This window comes from Hibiscus syriacus, unplaced genomic scaffold, assembly GCF_006381635.1.
Source record: "Hibiscus syriacus cultivar Baekdansim isolate YM2019G1 unplaced genomic scaffold, ASM638163v2 tig00004072_pilon, whole genome shotgun sequence".
NCBI classification, from domain to species: domain Eukaryota; kingdom Viridiplantae; phylum Streptophyta; class Magnoliopsida; order Malvales; family Malvaceae; genus Hibiscus; species Hibiscus syriacus.
The window spans coordinates 2,174,129-2,193,466 of NW_024061998.1; the positions used below are offsets into that span (position 1 = coordinate 2,174,129).

At 34.3% G+C, this 19,338-nt stretch overlaps 1 protein-coding gene and 1 pseudogene across 1 annotated transcript; both read right to left on the minus strand.

Moving 5' to 3' along the window:
* Window positions 1-84: 84 nt before the first annotated feature.
* Window positions 85-4,139, minus strand: LOC120190195 (annotated as a pseudogene).
* Window positions 4,140-6,757: 2,618 nt separating this feature from the next.
* Window positions 6,758-10,674, minus strand: LOC120190205. The gene is made up of 7 exons (XM_039193318.1): window positions 10,022-10,674; window positions 9,787-9,939; window positions 9,328-9,435; window positions 9,104-9,136; window positions 7,802-8,316; window positions 7,506-7,719; window positions 6,758-7,351 (listed from the first exon to the last, which is right to left on the minus strand). Exons 1-7 carry the CDS (start codon window positions 10,596-10,598, stop codon window positions 6,915-6,917), a joined length of 2,037 nt encoding a protein of 678 aa, XP_039049249.1. The 5' UTR covers window positions 10,599-10,674; the 3' UTR covers window positions 6,758-6,914.
* Between the last annotated feature and the right edge of the window lie 8,664 nt (window positions 10,675-19,338).

The window sequence follows — 19,338 nt, forward strand, 5'->3', positions numbered from 1 at the left end:
GGTCCAAAAACCTCAAAAAGTATCGTTTCAAAACTCGAAGGAAAAAATAACAAGAGTGAAACACGAAAAACAAAATACTAAGTTCGACTTGTTATCACTAGACATTTGAGCTTTCTACCATAGCAGTTTTTTTTAATCAATACCTCTAAGCTTGAGCACCGAGTTCAAGGAGCAGAGTGTGGTTAACTGCTTTGGAAGATGGCCCAACAAATTGAATAGGACCTGATACCAAAATACATTGTGGACAAACTTAAAGACAAATTATACAAATAGACACGAAGTATACAAAATTCAACACCAACCGGGACTAATGTAGCAGTTCGTCATAACAAATACCTTGTAGCATCATTATCTTGAATAGAGTACATAAACAACATCGGCAAAATAAGAAATCTGCAGATCTTACCGTCCAATTCTACCATTGCCTTCTTGATAACAGGCTTGAATTTACCTGCAAATCATTTCAATGTCAATCTTGTGCTCAAATTTGAGAGGAAATCAACCGAAAGATACGTGCATATGAAACTGTTGTTTAGTTTTAGAGGAGAAAGTTGGCATCACTATAGTATGGTGTATGCTTTTGTTCCGAATTACATTTTACTCGTTAAAAGCCCCTCTATACTAAAATTAATAGAACAAAATCTAAAGTGCATTCTAATAGTGTTCTTCTGTTTTTTGTAGGGTTTATTTTACTCGTCGAGTGTATTCTAAATTAACAGAACAAAATGTAAACCTACAAAACAAAACTAAATGCATGATATGAGGGGTCAAGTACATTCTAAGAAGTGTTCTTCACCAGGATAAATTAACAAAGGAAATAAGAAATGAAAGTTCTAAAGACAGTTGATTGAAGTGATTGGCTGAAGAGTAACGCTACCATGTCTCCTCTCCACGTCCATCATTGATGTAAGAGCAGTCCCTCCAACAGTCCATTCTTCAACAGGGACACACAAATTTCCAACCTGATGACATTACAAAATGAGAAAATACAACAATTTAAACATTAAATTTAAATGGCCGATTGAATATCAATATCAACGCAGAAGTAAAAGGGTTGGATGGTGGCAAGAAGGCAGCGAAAGGGATGAAAACAAACCGATGATATCAATCCAGTTTTCCCACTGTGGGGGAGAGCTCCAGCACCATAGCCCAATGCATAGCAGTATGAGGCATCAAAGTTAGTTGGCAAACCGCATCTTCCTTCATCACTGAACATTATAAAATCAGATAGGAAAAGATGTCAGTCAACATGAACCAAGTTGTCGATCCAATAACAAACACACTTTATGGGTCAAGTCACTCAGCAATAAGGTTTAAACCTACAAGAAAAGACATTTCTGGACAGAAAGCGATTAGTACCCAAGAAATATGACTGTCCTTTAAAATCAGCTTTATAGGAACGTTCCTGCTTCCTCTTATCTAATTCTGTTTAAACCATTTGAATGAGCATTTTCGCTGTTTCTATTTTGGCGACCTAATGTATAAAAGAACAGATATTAACATTGTGAATTTGGAAACCATGAAATAGTTCCGCAAACAAAGATAAGCAGAGGAACATCATTACAAGGTAAATACCTGAACATTTCCATGTGGATCCCTTTCAAGCATCAATTGTTCTTGAATTGCTTGAGGTAAGAAATCAAAAAGCTTTACAGACTGATCAGTAAGTTTCTTTTCCACTGGCCATCTTCATCAACAATGTCATGTGCCAGAATTTCATTTAGTTCAGCAATAAGCTGCTGGACCTGAAAGCACACAAAAGCATGCATATCAATCAAGTAGTACACATGCAAATGTTTGCAAATAGCAAAGCATCACATTTCCCAACTACAAGTCATTATGAGAATGAAATAAATAATCTGATAAAAAAAAGATCAGCTGATGATGAACAGTACCTTAGGAATGAAGTCAATGAGACCTTCAGGAATGAGAATAGCACCATAGTTGTAACCAAGTTCAGCCTGTTTGCAAATGACATCAACCATGTAGTCTGTATGGAAAGGTTTTTATCCAAGTATCTTCAGGACCTGTTACTTGGACTAGGTGGTGATAATGGAAATGTGTGTGCATCAGATATAGGTATGCTGAATTTTTATTTATTTTTTTATTGTTTTGAAGAATCATACCCTCAAACCCATATCCAAGTATGTAACCAATAAGGGTAACATACCCCATACAAACCTTTACCAACCATTTATCTTCAATTAAACATTAGAAAACCTAAAACTCAAAACACAAATAGATACATATACTTGATAACGTACAAAGACAATGTCCTAAAACAATGGAACTGTAGACCTTCAAATTTTTTGGTCACACAAACAACAAAAACTGTCATAGAGATAAGAATAGTTTATAAAATACCTCTTCTCCAATAATAGTAAAATGTTAGGCACACTCCAAAGTAATGTGTGACAAAGTAATGTGTGACGCTGCACGCCCCATGAGCCGCTCATCTACACAGACAGATGAATTGAACAGTGTTACCAACGTAAATAATCACAGGATAGCAAAAGACAGAGAAGCAATGTCTACCCTAACGTATCTTGAAAAGTACACTCAAGTGTTTTTTTGTATGAATGAACACAACTACTCAAAAAGTAGTCAATCACACATGAGACATGCATGAACATTTTCAACAGGTTCATGTTATTTGAAGGCTTTAAGCACTTACAGTGGTAATATTTTCCAGTTGATCGTGCATCAATCATTACATTCCCAATCATTTCAGCATATATCTATAAGAAGATAAGCAACCATGAGTGCCTAACTAACCAGTGAAATATACAGCTAAAGGGTCTCTAAGAACAACTTGCAAAAATGATAGAAAGAAACTATAATTAGAATTATAAAATGCGAACGCAAATATAGCCTTGCCTTGCAAGCAGTATCAAACCCAAAACTTGCAGGAACCTCTTTGCATTTCAAATCACCATCGATAGTTTTTGGGCATCCAATCACTCGAGTTTTCAAATTTTTACCCCTAATGGACAAGTGAAGTAATGAGGTAAACTATATATCAGGCTATCAGCCTATTATATCATTATATGTCAACAATTAAAAATTTCTCTAACTGTACCTGAAGTTTTCAGCAAGGAGGCAAGCATTTGTGTTTGAGTCATCCCCACCAATAACAACAAGCCCATCCAAATCAAGCTTCGCTGCTGTTTCTTCAGCTTGCTTAAACTGAAAATGGTACCCACATAAGTCAGCCACCATTAGTAAAACTAAATAACTAGAATGAAAAACAGAAATAATGTTACCTGCTCAGGAGTTTCAATCTTGTCTCTCCCACTACATATCATATCGAAGCCGCCCTGGTTAGAATAAATAAAGAAACACAATTGTTAGGACTTGGGAACTCTGCTTTAAGGGTCAGCACAAATGTTGTAATGGATAGACGCAAAGCTAAAATCTATCAGCGTGAGACATATGAAAACATAGCTATGCTAATATTGGCCATAACAAACCTGTGATGTAGGTGGCATGACATATTGTCATGCCATGATCTTTTACACTGATTAAATTTTCCTTATCAGCAAGAGTCAAGTTAAGCTGAAGCTATGTTACTATACACTCGCACCAACAGTTTACAAGATGATAATATAGAAATTCCAAAACAATCAAAATCCCCAACAGCAGCGGTTGCTACCAGACACTGGATACTTAAGTATGCACTGCTTAAGGCGTCATTTGGTTTCTTTCGCTAGTTGCTTTTACTTCTTAACATTTGAATTTCTGCAAAAACCAGTGAATGATACCTGATTTCTGTAGGGGTAAATATAATCTGCACTCAATTCCATGTATCTGCACTCAATTCTATGTATTTGCACTTCATTATCCCGGCAGGACCTCCCCTAAAACCATACGAAATGCTACCTTTCGTGCGCTCCTGCAAGTAATCTGTCATTCCAAATAAAGAGATAAATCATTTTACTTCCATTAGCACGTGTTCCAACACTGTCAACTCCGTTTGGCACTAGCATCGCCGAGGGTTGCCCGAACTGATTCGGAAACAGCTTTGCGATCTCATCTGCCAAATATTTCAATTTTAAAAAGAGCGACCATCCATAATAGCCCAAAGCTTTGCATGTAAGATGGAGCATCGACCAATATTCCGAACAAAGCCAGTAATCCATCTTCCTTCACTGTCTAGAATGAGACCACCACCAGCTGCTTCGTTTGTGCTGGAATTAACCGAACCATCAGTATTTATTCTCAATACTCCAACGTCAGGGGGCCTCCATTGTTGCGACGCGCACCTTTGATTGAGCCTGTCGAGGCCAGGACGACCAGGATAGTTACGAAGCAGCTTAGCCCACGCCAGCGTCGAGCGGATAATCTCCTGCGAAGACCAGACTTGTCCCTGAAAAACAAAGCAGTTCCATGTTTCCAAAGTCTCCAAATTGTAATCCTAAAAATGTGCTTCCATCTATAGTCAATCCTGTCAAAAACTGAACTATGAGATAAATTATTTCTAAGCCTATCAACAAGTGGAGAGGAGAAGAAAACATCCCTGTAAGAGTCTGGGACAATGGCCTGCCACACCATTCGAGCAGTGGTGCAGTCACGGAGAACATGAATAATGGTCTCCTCCGCCGTGGCACACACCTGAGAAAGATGGTCCACCGCTATACCTCTCCGGCAACGCTCACTGTTCGTCATTAAACGCTGGTGGAGGACTAACCAAATGAAACTTCTGATCCTTTGAGGACCATCAAAACCCCACGCAATGTTCCATAATGGGTTACGAGCATCCCAACCACTCTTATGAAGCTCGATGGAGGCAGACTTCACGGAACAGGCTCCCGTGCAATCCCAACACCACGTGGCTTGTCCTCACCCGCCTCATCACCGAGGGGAGGGATCGCCGAGATGAGCATGATAACCTCATCGTCCAGGTAATGCCTCAACAACGGAAGATTCCAATTATCATCAACACCCACAAAGTCTCGAACGACAGCATGCAGATTAATATGACAGTTTGGAGTAATGAATTCAATAAGATGATTCGAACCAGGGATCCATGCCTCAGTCCAGGATTTCGTTCTACGCCCATCCCCCAAAGACCAACAGACGTTCTCATGAACAAGGTTCCAAACCCGATATAAGGATCTCAACACGTAGGAGCATCTCGTAGGCTGGATTTGATCAGGCTGGGGGTCCGAAATTTTGTTCTTAGAGCGAAGGACCTGGACCCCAAGAGCAGAAGGATTAGTCACGAGAGAATAGCCAACTTGATCAGGAAAGCCTCATTTTGAACCCACAGAGGCCGAATGCCCAGCCCACCATTAATCTAAGGTTGGCAGCAAGATTTCCTATTAACCAGCGTCATATTCGGGTGATCAGTACCCACCCCAAATAAAGCGACGAACAATTTGCTCGATTTTCTTACAAATACCCCGAGGAATCTCTACTGTTTGCATGAAATAGTTAGGGATATCAAGAAGGGTTGCCTTGGCGAGAGTTACCCGACCAGAATTTTTTTTTTAATATGGGCTTAGAAGTGAAAAAAAATCAGAATTCAACGTGAGTTCTACGTGTAAGTTTAGAAAATGTATTTAATTTGAGAAATAAAATTCAAATTCAAAGAGGATTAACAATATATAATTTATGAAATTTATAAGTAATTTTCAACATATAAGGTTCAAATAGTACTAAAATATATCCGTGGATTTAATTTAAAAATATTTCAAAATTAAAGAATGATCTATGAGATTTGATGTAAAAGGGCATAATTTATGGGTAAAATCAATGGCTACCGTAAATGTGATGTCTTGTTGTGTGTATTATATTGTTGTTGAGTATATTAGAGTGATCAAATTGTGGATATGATTATTAAACATATATTTAATTGATGGTAAATGAATCTATAGTATCCTCGTAGACTTTACGAATGATGCATGCCCTTAAATATGGCGTGTATAGGAGATTTGAGGGTGGTTTCTGGGCCTAAAATGATATTTTTGAGTTTTGATAGTAATATTGTTCTTTAGACACAGATATCATATGAATATGATGTAGAAATTTGGGTAAATTACTCTAAGAGCATTGATACTTTTATTTGAGGTATCGGTATTGTTCATTCAATATCAATATCAAATATTGGCTGCAAATTTAAAAATTCTAATGTGTCAATTTAGTATTGATATTATCTAAAAGTATCAATATCATAAGATTAAGTATCAATATCCCTTGTATAGTATCAATACTGAAGATTGAGAAAAGACTGTTTTATCATTTAAAATACATGAGAATAAGAAATAATTGTATAATAGGATTAATTGAAATTAATAAGGTGTTTTAGCTCATTAATGATTGAAGTGTCATTCAGAGTACACATTATTAAAATATCTTTGTAAGTGCAAAATTTAAAAAATGCTCCTACGAGATCTAAAAGTGATGTTTATGCTAGTATTTCAAAATGGTTGAGCACTCTTGTAGGCTATAAAAGATTGTATTTTATTTGCTATTATCTAATTATATTTTTTAATTCTTTTATTTTTGTTTTTATCTAATTATAACATAAATTAAAAAATAATAAAATAAACACAAATTGAAAAGATATATAATATCAAATTCAACCCTAAAAAAGAAATAAATAAACGAGACAAACAAATATATATTATTCTTATGTGAGATTGAAAAATTATAAAACAAAATAACATAAAAAAATAAAATAAAATATGCAAAAAGAAAGGAAAAACTACCTCAAACATATTTTAGTAAACTAATAATACATTATCAAACACCACCCTCGAATTATTTATCAAAGAACCGATGGAAGAAAGTTCTGCCCATGGCATTAGTGAATATTATCAAGGCTTAATGAGACAAACAAATCCAGGAAAAATAAAAACACTAGTAATATTTAATGCATAGCCTCTCGAATTCGAATCTTCTGGGTTCTTAAATCAATAATCATCTTTAATCCGAAGAAACTCCCAATTTCCAGGCATATTCTTCCTGAGGAAATCAAAAATGCTCTTCGCAGCTGCAATGGAGTACTCATAATACAGAGGGAACTGGAACAATGCGAATATGCAGATGGGAAGGAACGCAGCCGCGTATGTTAAACTTGCAGTCCACTTTTTCTTGAAATGAAGGAGCAGAAGAATCGTGGCCGTGAAAGTAAGCATCGTCGAAGTGACGGAGAAGAATAGAAAAGTGAATCCGAGTGAGAGATTCCGAGGGATTTTTGATTTGAAATCTTTGAATTCGAGTGAAGAAGTGAGGATCGAGAGGAAGATCACCACCGAGGTCAAGGAGCTTGCAAGGCCCGCCACATCCATGACGGTGAAGAACGAGTAGAGAGGCTTTTTGCGGTCGAGGAGAATTGGATCTCCCTTGTCTGCAACATGTGAAAATGTTATGTCAACAATATGTATTAATTATCAATCAACTAATGATTTCATCTAATGAGTTATTTTAACTGAAAATTGAAACATTGAGACTACTTTATCATTATGTCAAAGAGAAATGATGAAAAGGTTTCGATTAGTTACCTTGGTGGAAGCCGCCTGGTGGGGCGAACGCAGCGGCAAAGACGACGGTGGCCACGAGAACAGCAACTGTAGAGCATGATTGAGAGGTGTTCTTCACCCACTCTTGTGCCGATTTAAGTTGCTCCTCGTGCATTTCATTGAACAACTCAGATGCCGTCTTGTTGTCCTTGTTTCGGTGCAGCTCGAAATGCTTAGGAACCAGATTTTTCACATCCTGTAACATGACATAATAACACTGAAGATACCTCCTAACATAAATTTTCGTGCTGCTTTTGGTTAAGGGACAAACTAATTACCTCGCACCATTCCAACTCGTGTTGCAATTTGAGAGCAGGGCTAGGTTTGGTTCCACCCTGATAATATTTGGTGTCAGCAGCATGGTGCAATATGGTGCAACCATTTTTGTCGATCCCTCGAGCCAACCTGTTTTTCTCTTCTCGATACTTAATGTGTTCATACACTTTGTATGAACGATGTAAAGTGACGGTATGCAATATGTTTTGTCCTGATTTGTTGATGTGCTCAACTGCTTGAGGGTATTGCCGGAGTATCTCCTTCACAATCTCAACGATCCCCGTGCTGGCCGCTATAAACAATGGCGTATCGGGTTCCGAACGCCTCTCTTTATCGGTCACCGGACTTTCCATCACCCCTTCTATACCTTCCATTCTTTCCAAGCAAATTGTATCATCCTCTTGTGGTTCATGAGACTCGAACCAAGACAAATCGGTTTGCACCAAAAGCTTCGTCAGTTTAACAGCTGATAAATGCATTTGCTTTTGTTTCCACATCCGATCAAGCATTTTCCATCCTATAAATACAACAACATATGAAAATGACACCACACACATATCAAGAACTACACGAGGATTAGAGATTGTCATGCCCCTCAAATTTTGAGAAACTTACTATTAAATCCCTTACAGTTTTTACAAAATTTTATTTGGTCCCTTTAAAATATTTAAAAAAATCATTTTATTCTCTTAATACTATTAAAATTATATATTACTACATTTTATATGCATTTATAAATTAAATTAAACTAATATTCTTAAAATATAAATTTTATATATACATATTTTTGAATATACACATACAGGCTCAACCGTTTTCTTAGTTTTTTGTTTTCAATAGTTTAATACACATAACAAGCAAAAATAGCAAAATAAAAAGATTCTTGGAATCATGTTTGTAAAGTAAAGATAATTACTTAAATTATGTTCTCCTTTCGCTTTAAATCCCAAAATTATTTTTAGGTCAAATCAAGTTTTTAAACTATTATATTTAATCATTTTAAGTCTATCCATTTTTTATTTAATTTTTTCGGCTAATAACATGTTGACATGTCACAAAAAAATAGATACTTGTTCTGACAAAAAAAATATAGTTAAGGAGCTTAAAGCAAAAAAGAGTCATAATTTAGGAATTTATTTTGACAAAAAATAATTTAAGTACTTAAAGTTGTTATATAATAGTTTAAGAACTTCTTTTGACCCAAAAATAATTTAGGAGCTTAAAGCAAAGAAGAAGATAAGTTTAGGGATTTCTTAGTTTAATCCTAAATATAGTATATGATCTGGGGACAGTTGATCTCTAACCTTTAGCAAGGCGCCTGCCGCACCAATTGAAACCTGTAACATAATGGAATGATATAAAATCTGTCAGAAATTTTGTAAAGAATTAATTAATTGTACAATTCATTCTTAAATCATAATAAAATGATGTAAATTCGATTGATATTATTATTCTCTAAAATATGATCAAATTTAAGGATAGGAAGTTGTATCTAATTTAAGCATTACGGAATAATCTTCCTAAATACCTTTGGAGTGGACCGACTGACTCGGCTCGGCCTGTTCCAAATCTTTGTTTCGCAGAGCTACCGGAAGTTTATCCATGCCATCGCCATAACACGCTTCTCTCGGAATGCCTTTAAACAAACAATATCATTATATGATATATTTATTCATAATATTTTTTTGATTTATTGATTATACATATTTTATAAATACAATTATTTAAACTTAAAACCTCAAAAAAAAAAAAAATCACTAAAGTCACTCAAAAGATATCATTGAACTCAGTAATAAAAGTGTTTTTTATTAGAAGACAAAGAGCTACAATTAATCTCAAAGCAGTATTTAAAAGACGGACTAGCACATATATTTACTAATTTATCTTATAATTAAAGACGTTAATATTGTCTCACTTTATGTGAGTGTAAATCTTGATATTTATCTGAAAAGTATAATCTATATCCTTCATAAAAAAAAATACTTACTATCATAGACGAGCTTCTCGAACATGGTGGGTGAAAAAGAAGAACTCTTAAAAGCAGTGGTCATGCTAGCCAGGAGGTGAAGGCTCGTCTTCCCATTGTTGTCTTTGTAGGTTGCAAGTTTTGGATCCTTTTCCACAAACCAAATAGCAGTGTCTGAAATGCAAAAACACACAATGTTAAAAGGTGTAATTATTGTTTTAGTCCCTCTACAATGTAGATGATATCCTTTACGTACCAAAGTGTTGGCCGACGACTGCAATATGAAGAATGGAGACTCCATCATCTCTGGTGTAATGCTTATGAATATTCCCCACTCGTTCAATCTCTCTCGCCAAATACATCACCATTAGTTTGTTCCCATATTCCGCTGCTCTGAACAACGGGGTCTCCCCCAACTTGTTCCGATCCGCCAGTATCGCCTCCCGTTCGAGCACATCGGTCTCGTGGTTCGACGGTCCATCGCAGAACAACAGCTCGCCGATCAGCAAATCAGCCGCTTTGATGTTGGCAGAGGTGACCACTTCATGGAGAATCGTGTTGCCATAGATGTTCTTCATCTTCAACAGCTCACGTCTCCTCGTGTGGGGCACCAATTTCACCAGCATTTCGAGCATTCCATCGCTCCCTTTGTAGGCCGCAACGTGAAATATGGTGTCCCTACACACGGTGACTCGATCGAACAACGCTCCAGGGTTTTTCTGGTAAATCTTTTTCAAGCCCTGGGCGTCGTTTGCCAGAAGCTTGGCATAAACCTCTTTCATTTCATTCAAATTGTTTAACTTGGATTTGAAGATGTTTATTTCCTTCTCCATTGATGAAACTTTGAGATGAGTTGGGGATTGGCGACTCACCTGGTGGGATTTTATAGCTTGATATTACTTGAACACTAGTAGCTGGAAAAATATACGTGCATGGCATCTTACTTTGCTTGATTATTTGATAAAGCTGAAAACATGAAAAAGGAAAAAAAGATGAAGAAACCGTGAGCATATTATAAAGTTAAAAACATGCAAACTAAGCTTAGGCACCACCATCCTGATGCACAACACATTACACATGGGAGCAAGGATGAATAGGGATCAAGAAGTGTTTTGCATGCAGTTGTACCTTAAATTCTCATATAATTTACGTATTTTTTTTATATTTTCTATTGATTATCTAATTTTGTATTCTCAAATTTTTAATATAATCTCTTAAGTGTGCACTCTCTAACATAAAATCATGCATCGTCTTTTGTATAAGAAATGTTTTAGGTTAGGCTAGACTTTTATTAAGGGATGGACTGAGGAAGGAGTGGATGAGACACACCACTAAATTTTTTAAATTCTAATATATTTTTATATTTTTTTCATATTTTTTATTGAAAATATATTTTCATCCTCTAAAATTTTATAAGTTCATCATCTTTTAAAATTTTATAAATTCATCCCCTAACATAAAATATTATGTTTGTCCCTACTTAAACAACTTTTACTTAAATAACTATACATGATATTAATTTAACTCGAATCCATTTAATTCACTGATATTTTTTCTAGAATTTTTAATCCACTGATATTTAAACATAAGAATAATAATATTTAATCATTAAATGTCATAAAATGTTCTATAGACTATTAGATTCGATTTAAAAATTTATTTAATGAGTGATTATATATCATAAAAAAGAAAGAGATGAGAATAAGGGGTTAAAATCCTTTAAAATTGTCGGCAAGAGAGTAACAAATTTTAGTTATCATAAGGAATTTTCATATTTTTCCAAATACAAGAAACAATTGGGCAAAGTTGATAAAGGAATTTGCTTTTCATTATTCACGTTGAGACCAAAGAAGTGTAATTTAAGAAACTGTGACAAATGGCCAATTCGAAAGGGACGACCGCATAAGCATTATTTTAGAAAAAGTTTTGGGTGTTGAATTTTAACTAACATTGTGGTTAAAGACAAAGACAAATTTTATATTTAACAATGTCTGATTATTTTATATTAATTTACAGTAATTATTGGTTGAAGAGACAAAGGAGCAAGTGTTGGAACAATACGTGCATTCCATGCACGTATTAAAATAATTCATGATAGCCCTAAGTATAAAAATAATTCAAAGCAATTTCATATTAAAATGTTTAGAATTTTATTCCATCCAATGAGGTGTCCGGTGCTTAAAAGATTATCGGTGATTTTAGTCTTTTATCCAATCAAATTCGAAGTGTTCGACTGTGGTTCACGGTGATTTACGATAATTTAATATATTTGACTGTGGTGCTACCACATTCTATCATATCCCAAAATTTAACATCAATTAAATAATAGTTGGAGATATTTATATAGGGAGTAAATTACATGTTTATTACTTAAATTATCAGTTTTAGTCAATTTTAGTACATAAACTTTCAATTTTTTTGAAAACCATACCTAAAGTTTAATTTTTGTTTCACTTTAGTACTCCGCCGTTAAAAACTTTAATTTTTGTTTCATTTTAGTACTCCATTCAAAATTTAACGTTAAGTTTTGAATAAATGGAAAGTTTAGGTATTAAGATGAACCAAAAATGATAGTTTAGGTACTAACCACGTTAAGATTTTAACGGTGAGGTACTAAAATGAAATGAAAACTAAACATTAGGAATGATTTTAAAAAACTGAAAGTTTAGGCACTAAAATAGACAAAAACTAATAGTTTAGTTTAGTTTAGGATATCTAATCTTTCCAATGTGTTCATACAAGTTTGTACCTGGTTCCACATTGATTGCCAACGGCAGAACTAGAGGGGGTCATGCACAACAAAAATTTTAAAAATTATAATTTAGACCCTTTAATTAAAAAAATTAATCTGCCCCCCAAAATTTTAGAAATTTCAATTAAATTTTCAATTTTTTGAATGTTTTTAAGTAAGCCCCTCCCGTAATTTTTAGAAATTCTCATTAAGCCTCTCAAAATTTCAAAAATTTTAGTTAGACCCTATTTTTTGGGGAAAAAACTAAACACTTCAAAAAAAATTAAAAAAATTAATTTAAACCTCTGAATTTTTAAAGTTTTAAGTTGTCCCCCAAAACTCTATCACCAAGTTCTGCCACTATTGATTGCGATCTATGGGGGATGAATTGTCCTCAGATAATAACAATCAACCAACCCAATTTTATAAATGTTAAGGTTATGAACCATGATAAAGTTAAAAAAGAATTAAAGGTAGATATTCAATCGAGTCGAATCAAAGAATCTTAAGTTAATTGAGTTTATATGTCTTATTTTATGATTCAAACTTTATTTAAAAAACTTTAAATCGAGTTATTCATGTTTCTCTTTAAATTTAATTATAGTTATGTAGACAGTGATTTTCGTCCATATATTTATTAATATATATTATTATTATTTAATAATTAAAATATTATTACATGCCATTTACAAAACTCGGGGCCCAATTACAATTAAACTTGAGGCCTAACAGTCAATCCAGTAGGCTGGTTCAAGCCCAACAAAGGAGACCTAAATAGTTAGGGTTTCTAAACCCTATCTTAACTGCCGCTCACCCCTAAGACATTGGATCTTACCTTGATCTAACGATCCAGATGAAAAGTGAGAACTCTGAGGTTTCATCATAACCCTAGGGCTATGCCAATCATTGCCTAGCAGAGGATAAGCTACCGCTGTCAGATGCACTTCTCAGCCACCGCCACATGAGTCGCTGCCGTTGAAGACCACCGGCTAAATCCAGAAGATCTGGGTGCATTTGAAATAGTAGAGAGCTTAGGCCACAGTAGAGAGCTCAGACCACAGTAGAGATGAAAAGAATGAGAGTAGAACCTCCCTAGATGGTGATTCTTGTGATGTGAGTTTAAGGTGTAAGCTCGATGGTTTAAGCTTATAAAAGAAGTTGAGACTAAGATAATGATGTTTAGTAAGAAGCCTAGGGGTTTAAAGACCGTGCCGACCATTAGGGCACATAAGGATTCCTCTAGTTAAGGTTCTATGGAAGAACTATAAAGTTAAGAAAGAAGTTGGATAGCGTATAGGAGTATTAAATTAGAGTTGTGCAACAGAAGTATAGAGGTCGACTTTAGTATAAGGTTTAGTGTTAGCGGTGAGTTGTAAGTGTCATAAGGATTCTTGTACATGTTATAACCTAGTTCTAAAGAGAAAGTTTTAGCCAATGATCAAAAGATAGGGGTTTGAGTTTCTAGCCCTTAGTGTTAGATGTTCTAGTAGTTAAGATCTGTCGTAGATGCCCAATAGAGTTTCAGAGTGAAACATTTCTCTAGGAGAATTTTGAGAACGAAATTTCTTGTAGGAGAAGAGAGTTGTAATGCCCCGAATTTTAGGTCAGTAGTTCGAGTAACCCGGTGAGTTGTAAGTGTCATAAGGATTCTTGTACATGTTATAACCTAGTTCTAAAGAGAAAGTTTTAGCCAATGATCAAAAGATAGGGGTTTGAGTTTCTAGCCCTTAGTGTTAGATGTTCTAGTAGTTAAGATCTGTCGTAGATGCCCAATAGAGTTTCAGAGTGAAACATTTCTCTAGGAGAATTTTGAGAACGAAATTTCTTGTAGGAGAAGAGAGTTGTAATGCCCCGAATTTTAGGTCAGTAGTTCGAGTTAACCCAAAACCTATAAGTTAAGTGAGTTAGACCTCTTTAGATAGTTTGGACCAGTACAAAAAGGGTATTGGGCTTGGGTTGGCCCAATAATTAAAGGAAAGTGGTGTTTTTAAAAGTGAGTTAAAAGGTGAGGGACCAAAAGTTTAGTTTACCCATAATCAGTTTTAAGGTTAAAACCCCCCTTAAGTCACCAGTTTTTCACGTGAACCAAATCCCCAAAAAATATCTTCTACTTTCCTCTTATTTTCTCTCTTTTTATTCCTTCCAAAAACAAGAAAATGTGAGAGCTTTTGAGATTCCAAGCCAAATTAGAGTTAACCAAGGTAAGAGTTTTAATCCTCATTCCTTAAGCTTCAATTCAAGCCCTAAATTTTAGGTTTTGGGCAAGGTTTAAGAAAATAGGGTTTTAGGATTTGAAAGGAATCAAGTGTTTTTAGCTTGTTTTAAGGTAGATTTGAGTTATAAGAGTTGTATTTGAGCTTAATCCAACCTCTAGTTGAGTAGTAATCCATTTTTTCCTTGTTTCATTTAGTTAAAGAGGTAAAAGAGAGTTTCAATGCTAGACATGAAGGAAATGTGACTCTTAGTTGATTTGAAAGAAGTGCTAGTAGCCAAGAAAGCCAGGTAACACACCCAAAACTCCTTTATACTCTTAGTGAGTCATTAGAATTGCAAAATAGCTTGAGAGTTGAGTTTGAGTATTTTAAGAAAATTTCCATGGTATATTTTAGCATTTGGTGTTAATTAACTCATTTAAAGCCCCTTTTATAATCTATTTATCATGTATAAACTTATGTTGGTCAATTAAAAATGTTAGAATGGTTTTGTGGGGGTTTGGAAGTGTTTAAATAGGTAAAATTTTGAAGTTGTAGAAGAGGTTTTGAAACCCCCTATGGTTGGTTTCAAAACCTTTTATCCAGAATGTAATTTTAGGCAAAGGTTTCGAAATCTATACAATAGGTTTCGAAACCGCTACCCAGACCAATATAGTAGGTTTCAAAACCTTTGACTGATTTTGGCTAAATAAGTCTAGAATGGTACACTGATTGCCGTGGACTTATAGTATGCTTTTAATTGGGATAATTTCTAATAAAACAATAAGTGAGAACAAAATAATGCTAATTACAACTAAAAACGAGATAAATTAGAGTGACATAAAACTAGCATTGTTTGATGCTTCAGAAACGATTCTGACACCCGAGTTCCTTTAGAAAAGTTAGCAGAGTCAAAAGTATAGATTCAGTGCGGATATATCCTTAGGAAGTGTGCAAGGCACTTTAAGCTGACTAGCTTGGGTGCAAGGTCAAACACTCAAGGAGTGAGCTAGTTGAGGGGGTTAACCAATGCAAAGATTATGGGTAACCAACCTCGATAGACTAGAGGGGTGTTTGAGCTCCGAGATGTAGAACCCTCAACCGCACCATTATGTCTACTATAGAGTAGATAATGAGTGTACAAATATACTCATTAAAGAAAAGCAGTAGACTTGATAGCATGAGCCTTTCAGTGATGCACTTTTAGTATGAGCTAGTTGTTAGTGTGGCACTGAGCTAGTTATCTCAACCTTCATATGTTTTCGTTGGCAGGTTAGTAGATTGACTAGTTAGAGAAGATTTAGAGTGACCAATATCCAGATCCAGTGCAGCTGTAACACCCCCAACCCGTATCTGACCTGGATCTGAGTCTGAGGTGTCACATTGACTTTTAAATACTCTTTTCCTTATAAATCCACCAAAATCTTAAATTCGTCATTTGAAAAAGTGAGTACTTTTTAGAATTAAATATAATTAAATCGTTTTACTAAATTTTATAACACAAAATACATCGACTCCATATGTTTTTGATTTGATGTTCGTAAGGAAGATGCTAATCTGTCTTGCTCCTCTTGACTTCTCTTCTCGTTTCTGTAACCTACGTGTGAAACAATCACATGCTAAGTCTATGACTTAGTGAGACATTAAATTATAAAAGAACTCTAACTATTTACATATGCATGAACATATCATCTTATAATACCACATCATAACAATATAACATTATATATAACATATACATATCCCACATTATTTTAAATCTCTAACCTTAGTTCACTATCAATATTCTTATCATTTATATCTTATAATTATATCCTCTTATATCTATTCTTTTACTCAACATATTATTCAATTAACCAAGCAATACAGACATCATTATATAAATGATATAAGATTATCTAATAAGAAATACATGCATACATATAAATCATCATTAATCACTATCATTTAATCACACAACACATATACTTAACCTTCTTAATCATATACTATACTTATACCTCATCATGTCCTTGCTATAAAATTTATCATATCACAACATATATTTGTTATTATCTCTTGATTAACCCATGTACATATGTGAGAACTATTGATATGTGAGTCTCTAGAGGTTGTGCACTAATGTTGTCACCATAGCTCGTTTAAATGCACCAAAGTGCCACGTAGAATTGCACCGAAGTGCCGCGTAGAATTGCACCGAAGTGCCATATAAAATGTCCTTAAAGACCACGTAGAAAATTCCATAAGAATCATATACATATACAAAGGATCAAGTATGTGTCTCAAAAGACATCACACATGTTCTAAGGAATACATATATGTCCCGAAGGACCGCGTAGACCCTCGACTCTTGGTATTCCAACTATACCTCTAGCTCTCAAGACACATAACATGGGCATTAATATTTATGTTTGTCACATATTCAGACATTCATATCAAATAGACATATAATCTCATAGCTTCTTATCACGTAGATCGTGTAATATTCTCGTAGAGTCTCATATCTCATTATCATATATATCATATCCCATGTATTTGTATTCACATAGACAAATAGTCATATAGATCCCTTTCACATAGCTTATATCATACCTTCATGTAATCACACATCTCTTGTCACATGTCTTATTATTACATTTTTATAAGATCACATGTAGTCAAGTAGTTCATTTCCATGTAAATCACACATACACGTAGATCACTTGCACGTTAGAACATTCATAATACTCACATATCACATAGCTTATACTTGTTCTATATATTCTCATAACATATTCTCTTATAACTTTCTGTCATATCATTCTCACCATTTAATTTCACCTAATTCATAGTCATGGCTTATCTTATACATATATTCACATACCTTATAATTACCTAGTGTACTCCATTTCACACATAGTCACATAATTACGTAATTTACTTACACATAGATCATTACCATACGTAAATCATAAAACACCCAATTCTTCCTCATAAAGTTATACTATATATTCATATAATCTCATATTATCTTATAAGTAAATACTTATCTTATGGTTTGGTATCATCATTTATACTCAATTCCCTTCACTAATATATTATTCTCATATTACTCTATAGTCTAATTTTATTTAACTCATCACCTTTCTCATGTAGTCATATAAATCTATTATATTGATTCTTATAATTGATCACGTATACTATGTAACATGTATGGTCACCTATCACATAACCTATTTCACATTCCCATATAATCATATAGATCATTCATATTAATTCCTATAACTTATCACAATACATGTATTCACGCAAATCATTTAATACATAATGTATATATATCACATATACCCAAATCAAACATATGCATATGATCATAAATTCATGCATTCTAATATAGGAAATAGACTCGTCGCAAGTCTTATTTCCATTAAACATCATAAACTAACTTGTATGCACTCACCTTGGCCTCACTAAGTTCCAATCCCCTTTTATGATTTCCTTTCTTCCGATCGAATCTTAACTTGATGGTCATCCCGGAACTTGTTCGTGCTCGATATCTACATGTTTATACATTGATACATATCAGTATCTAATTGATGTATTCTAATATATCATTTCTTAGGCCAAAAGAAAGACCTAATTCTATTTTCCCTTAAAGTGCATCGGTACATTCTACAGTGTATCGATGCATCCCTTAACATGTGCATCGATGCACTCCTTATGCATCGATACACTAATTGCATTCGATGTTTCCATTTTTAAGGGTGCATCGATACACACTGAACAATTTCTGGAAATTTACCCTTGATGCATCGGTACATGTTGAATGTGTACCGATGCACACTGGTCCAAAATTCCAATTTATGCACGAAAATCACTCAACTTAGCTCAATATTTCCATAATTCAACCCATTTGATATCCTTAACTTACGTACTCTTACTTAAACCAATTAATACCCATTTATCACATCTTAAACCTCAAAATCCTATTCACCTCTGGGATTGAAAAATTAAACTCAATTTTTCAACATGTTCTAAATCCATTTCTAACACCTCATATCTCTTAATTCAATCATTGAAACGTCAAATTCAACTTCAAAATATACTAACTCCCTTTATTGCAATAATTCACTTAAAAACTCTTCATATTTAATCCTTCATAACTCATCCATTTTGAAGTTTCAACCTGCTTTAATATCTAAATAATCTTTCTTATCACTCCAAGAATCAAAACTAAGCTTAAAACTCAGGAATTAATCCGTTGAAATTAAACTTACCTTTGTTATGGAGCTTACGAGAAGAGAAGAAGAAGAAGGTTGAACCAAAGTCTCCAGACTTTTCTATTTTCTTTTCTCCCTTTTCCACGTGCCATCTCCTATATAAAGAGGAATAAAAATCTTTCTTATGAAATTACTATTATTCCCTTAAAAATTTCCACAATCACCATTTAATATAACACTGAAATTTTTCATTTAAGTCCTTGAACTTTTAACTTGTTTCAAAATTGAGTATAAAGTTTCTAAAAATTACTTTTTAGTCACCAACTCTGATTTGAGATGTTTTCAGCAGAGCAAAGTACAACATCAAGTTTCTTGAAGTGCATGTATATTCATAAACCCAATTGTATTGAGTCGTAAATTCAGTTAAGAGTTGGTCTGTATTATTTAAATG

Excerpts from the sequence above, each read along its gene's own strand:
- LOC120190205 (XM_039193318.1), bottom strand. The coding sequence starts at position 10,598 with ATGGAGAAGGAAATAAACATCTTCAAATCCAAGTTAAACAATTTGAAT. Across the intron at positions 9,436-9,786 it reads CGAGAAGCTCGTCTATGATA|GCATTCCGAGAGAAGCGTGT; the intron begins GTAAGTATTTTT and ends GTTTGTTTAAAG. Across the intron at positions 7,352-7,505 it reads ACCAGGCGGCTTCCACCAAG|ACAAGGGAGATCCAATTCTC; the intron begins GTAACTAATCGA and ends CACATGTTGCAG.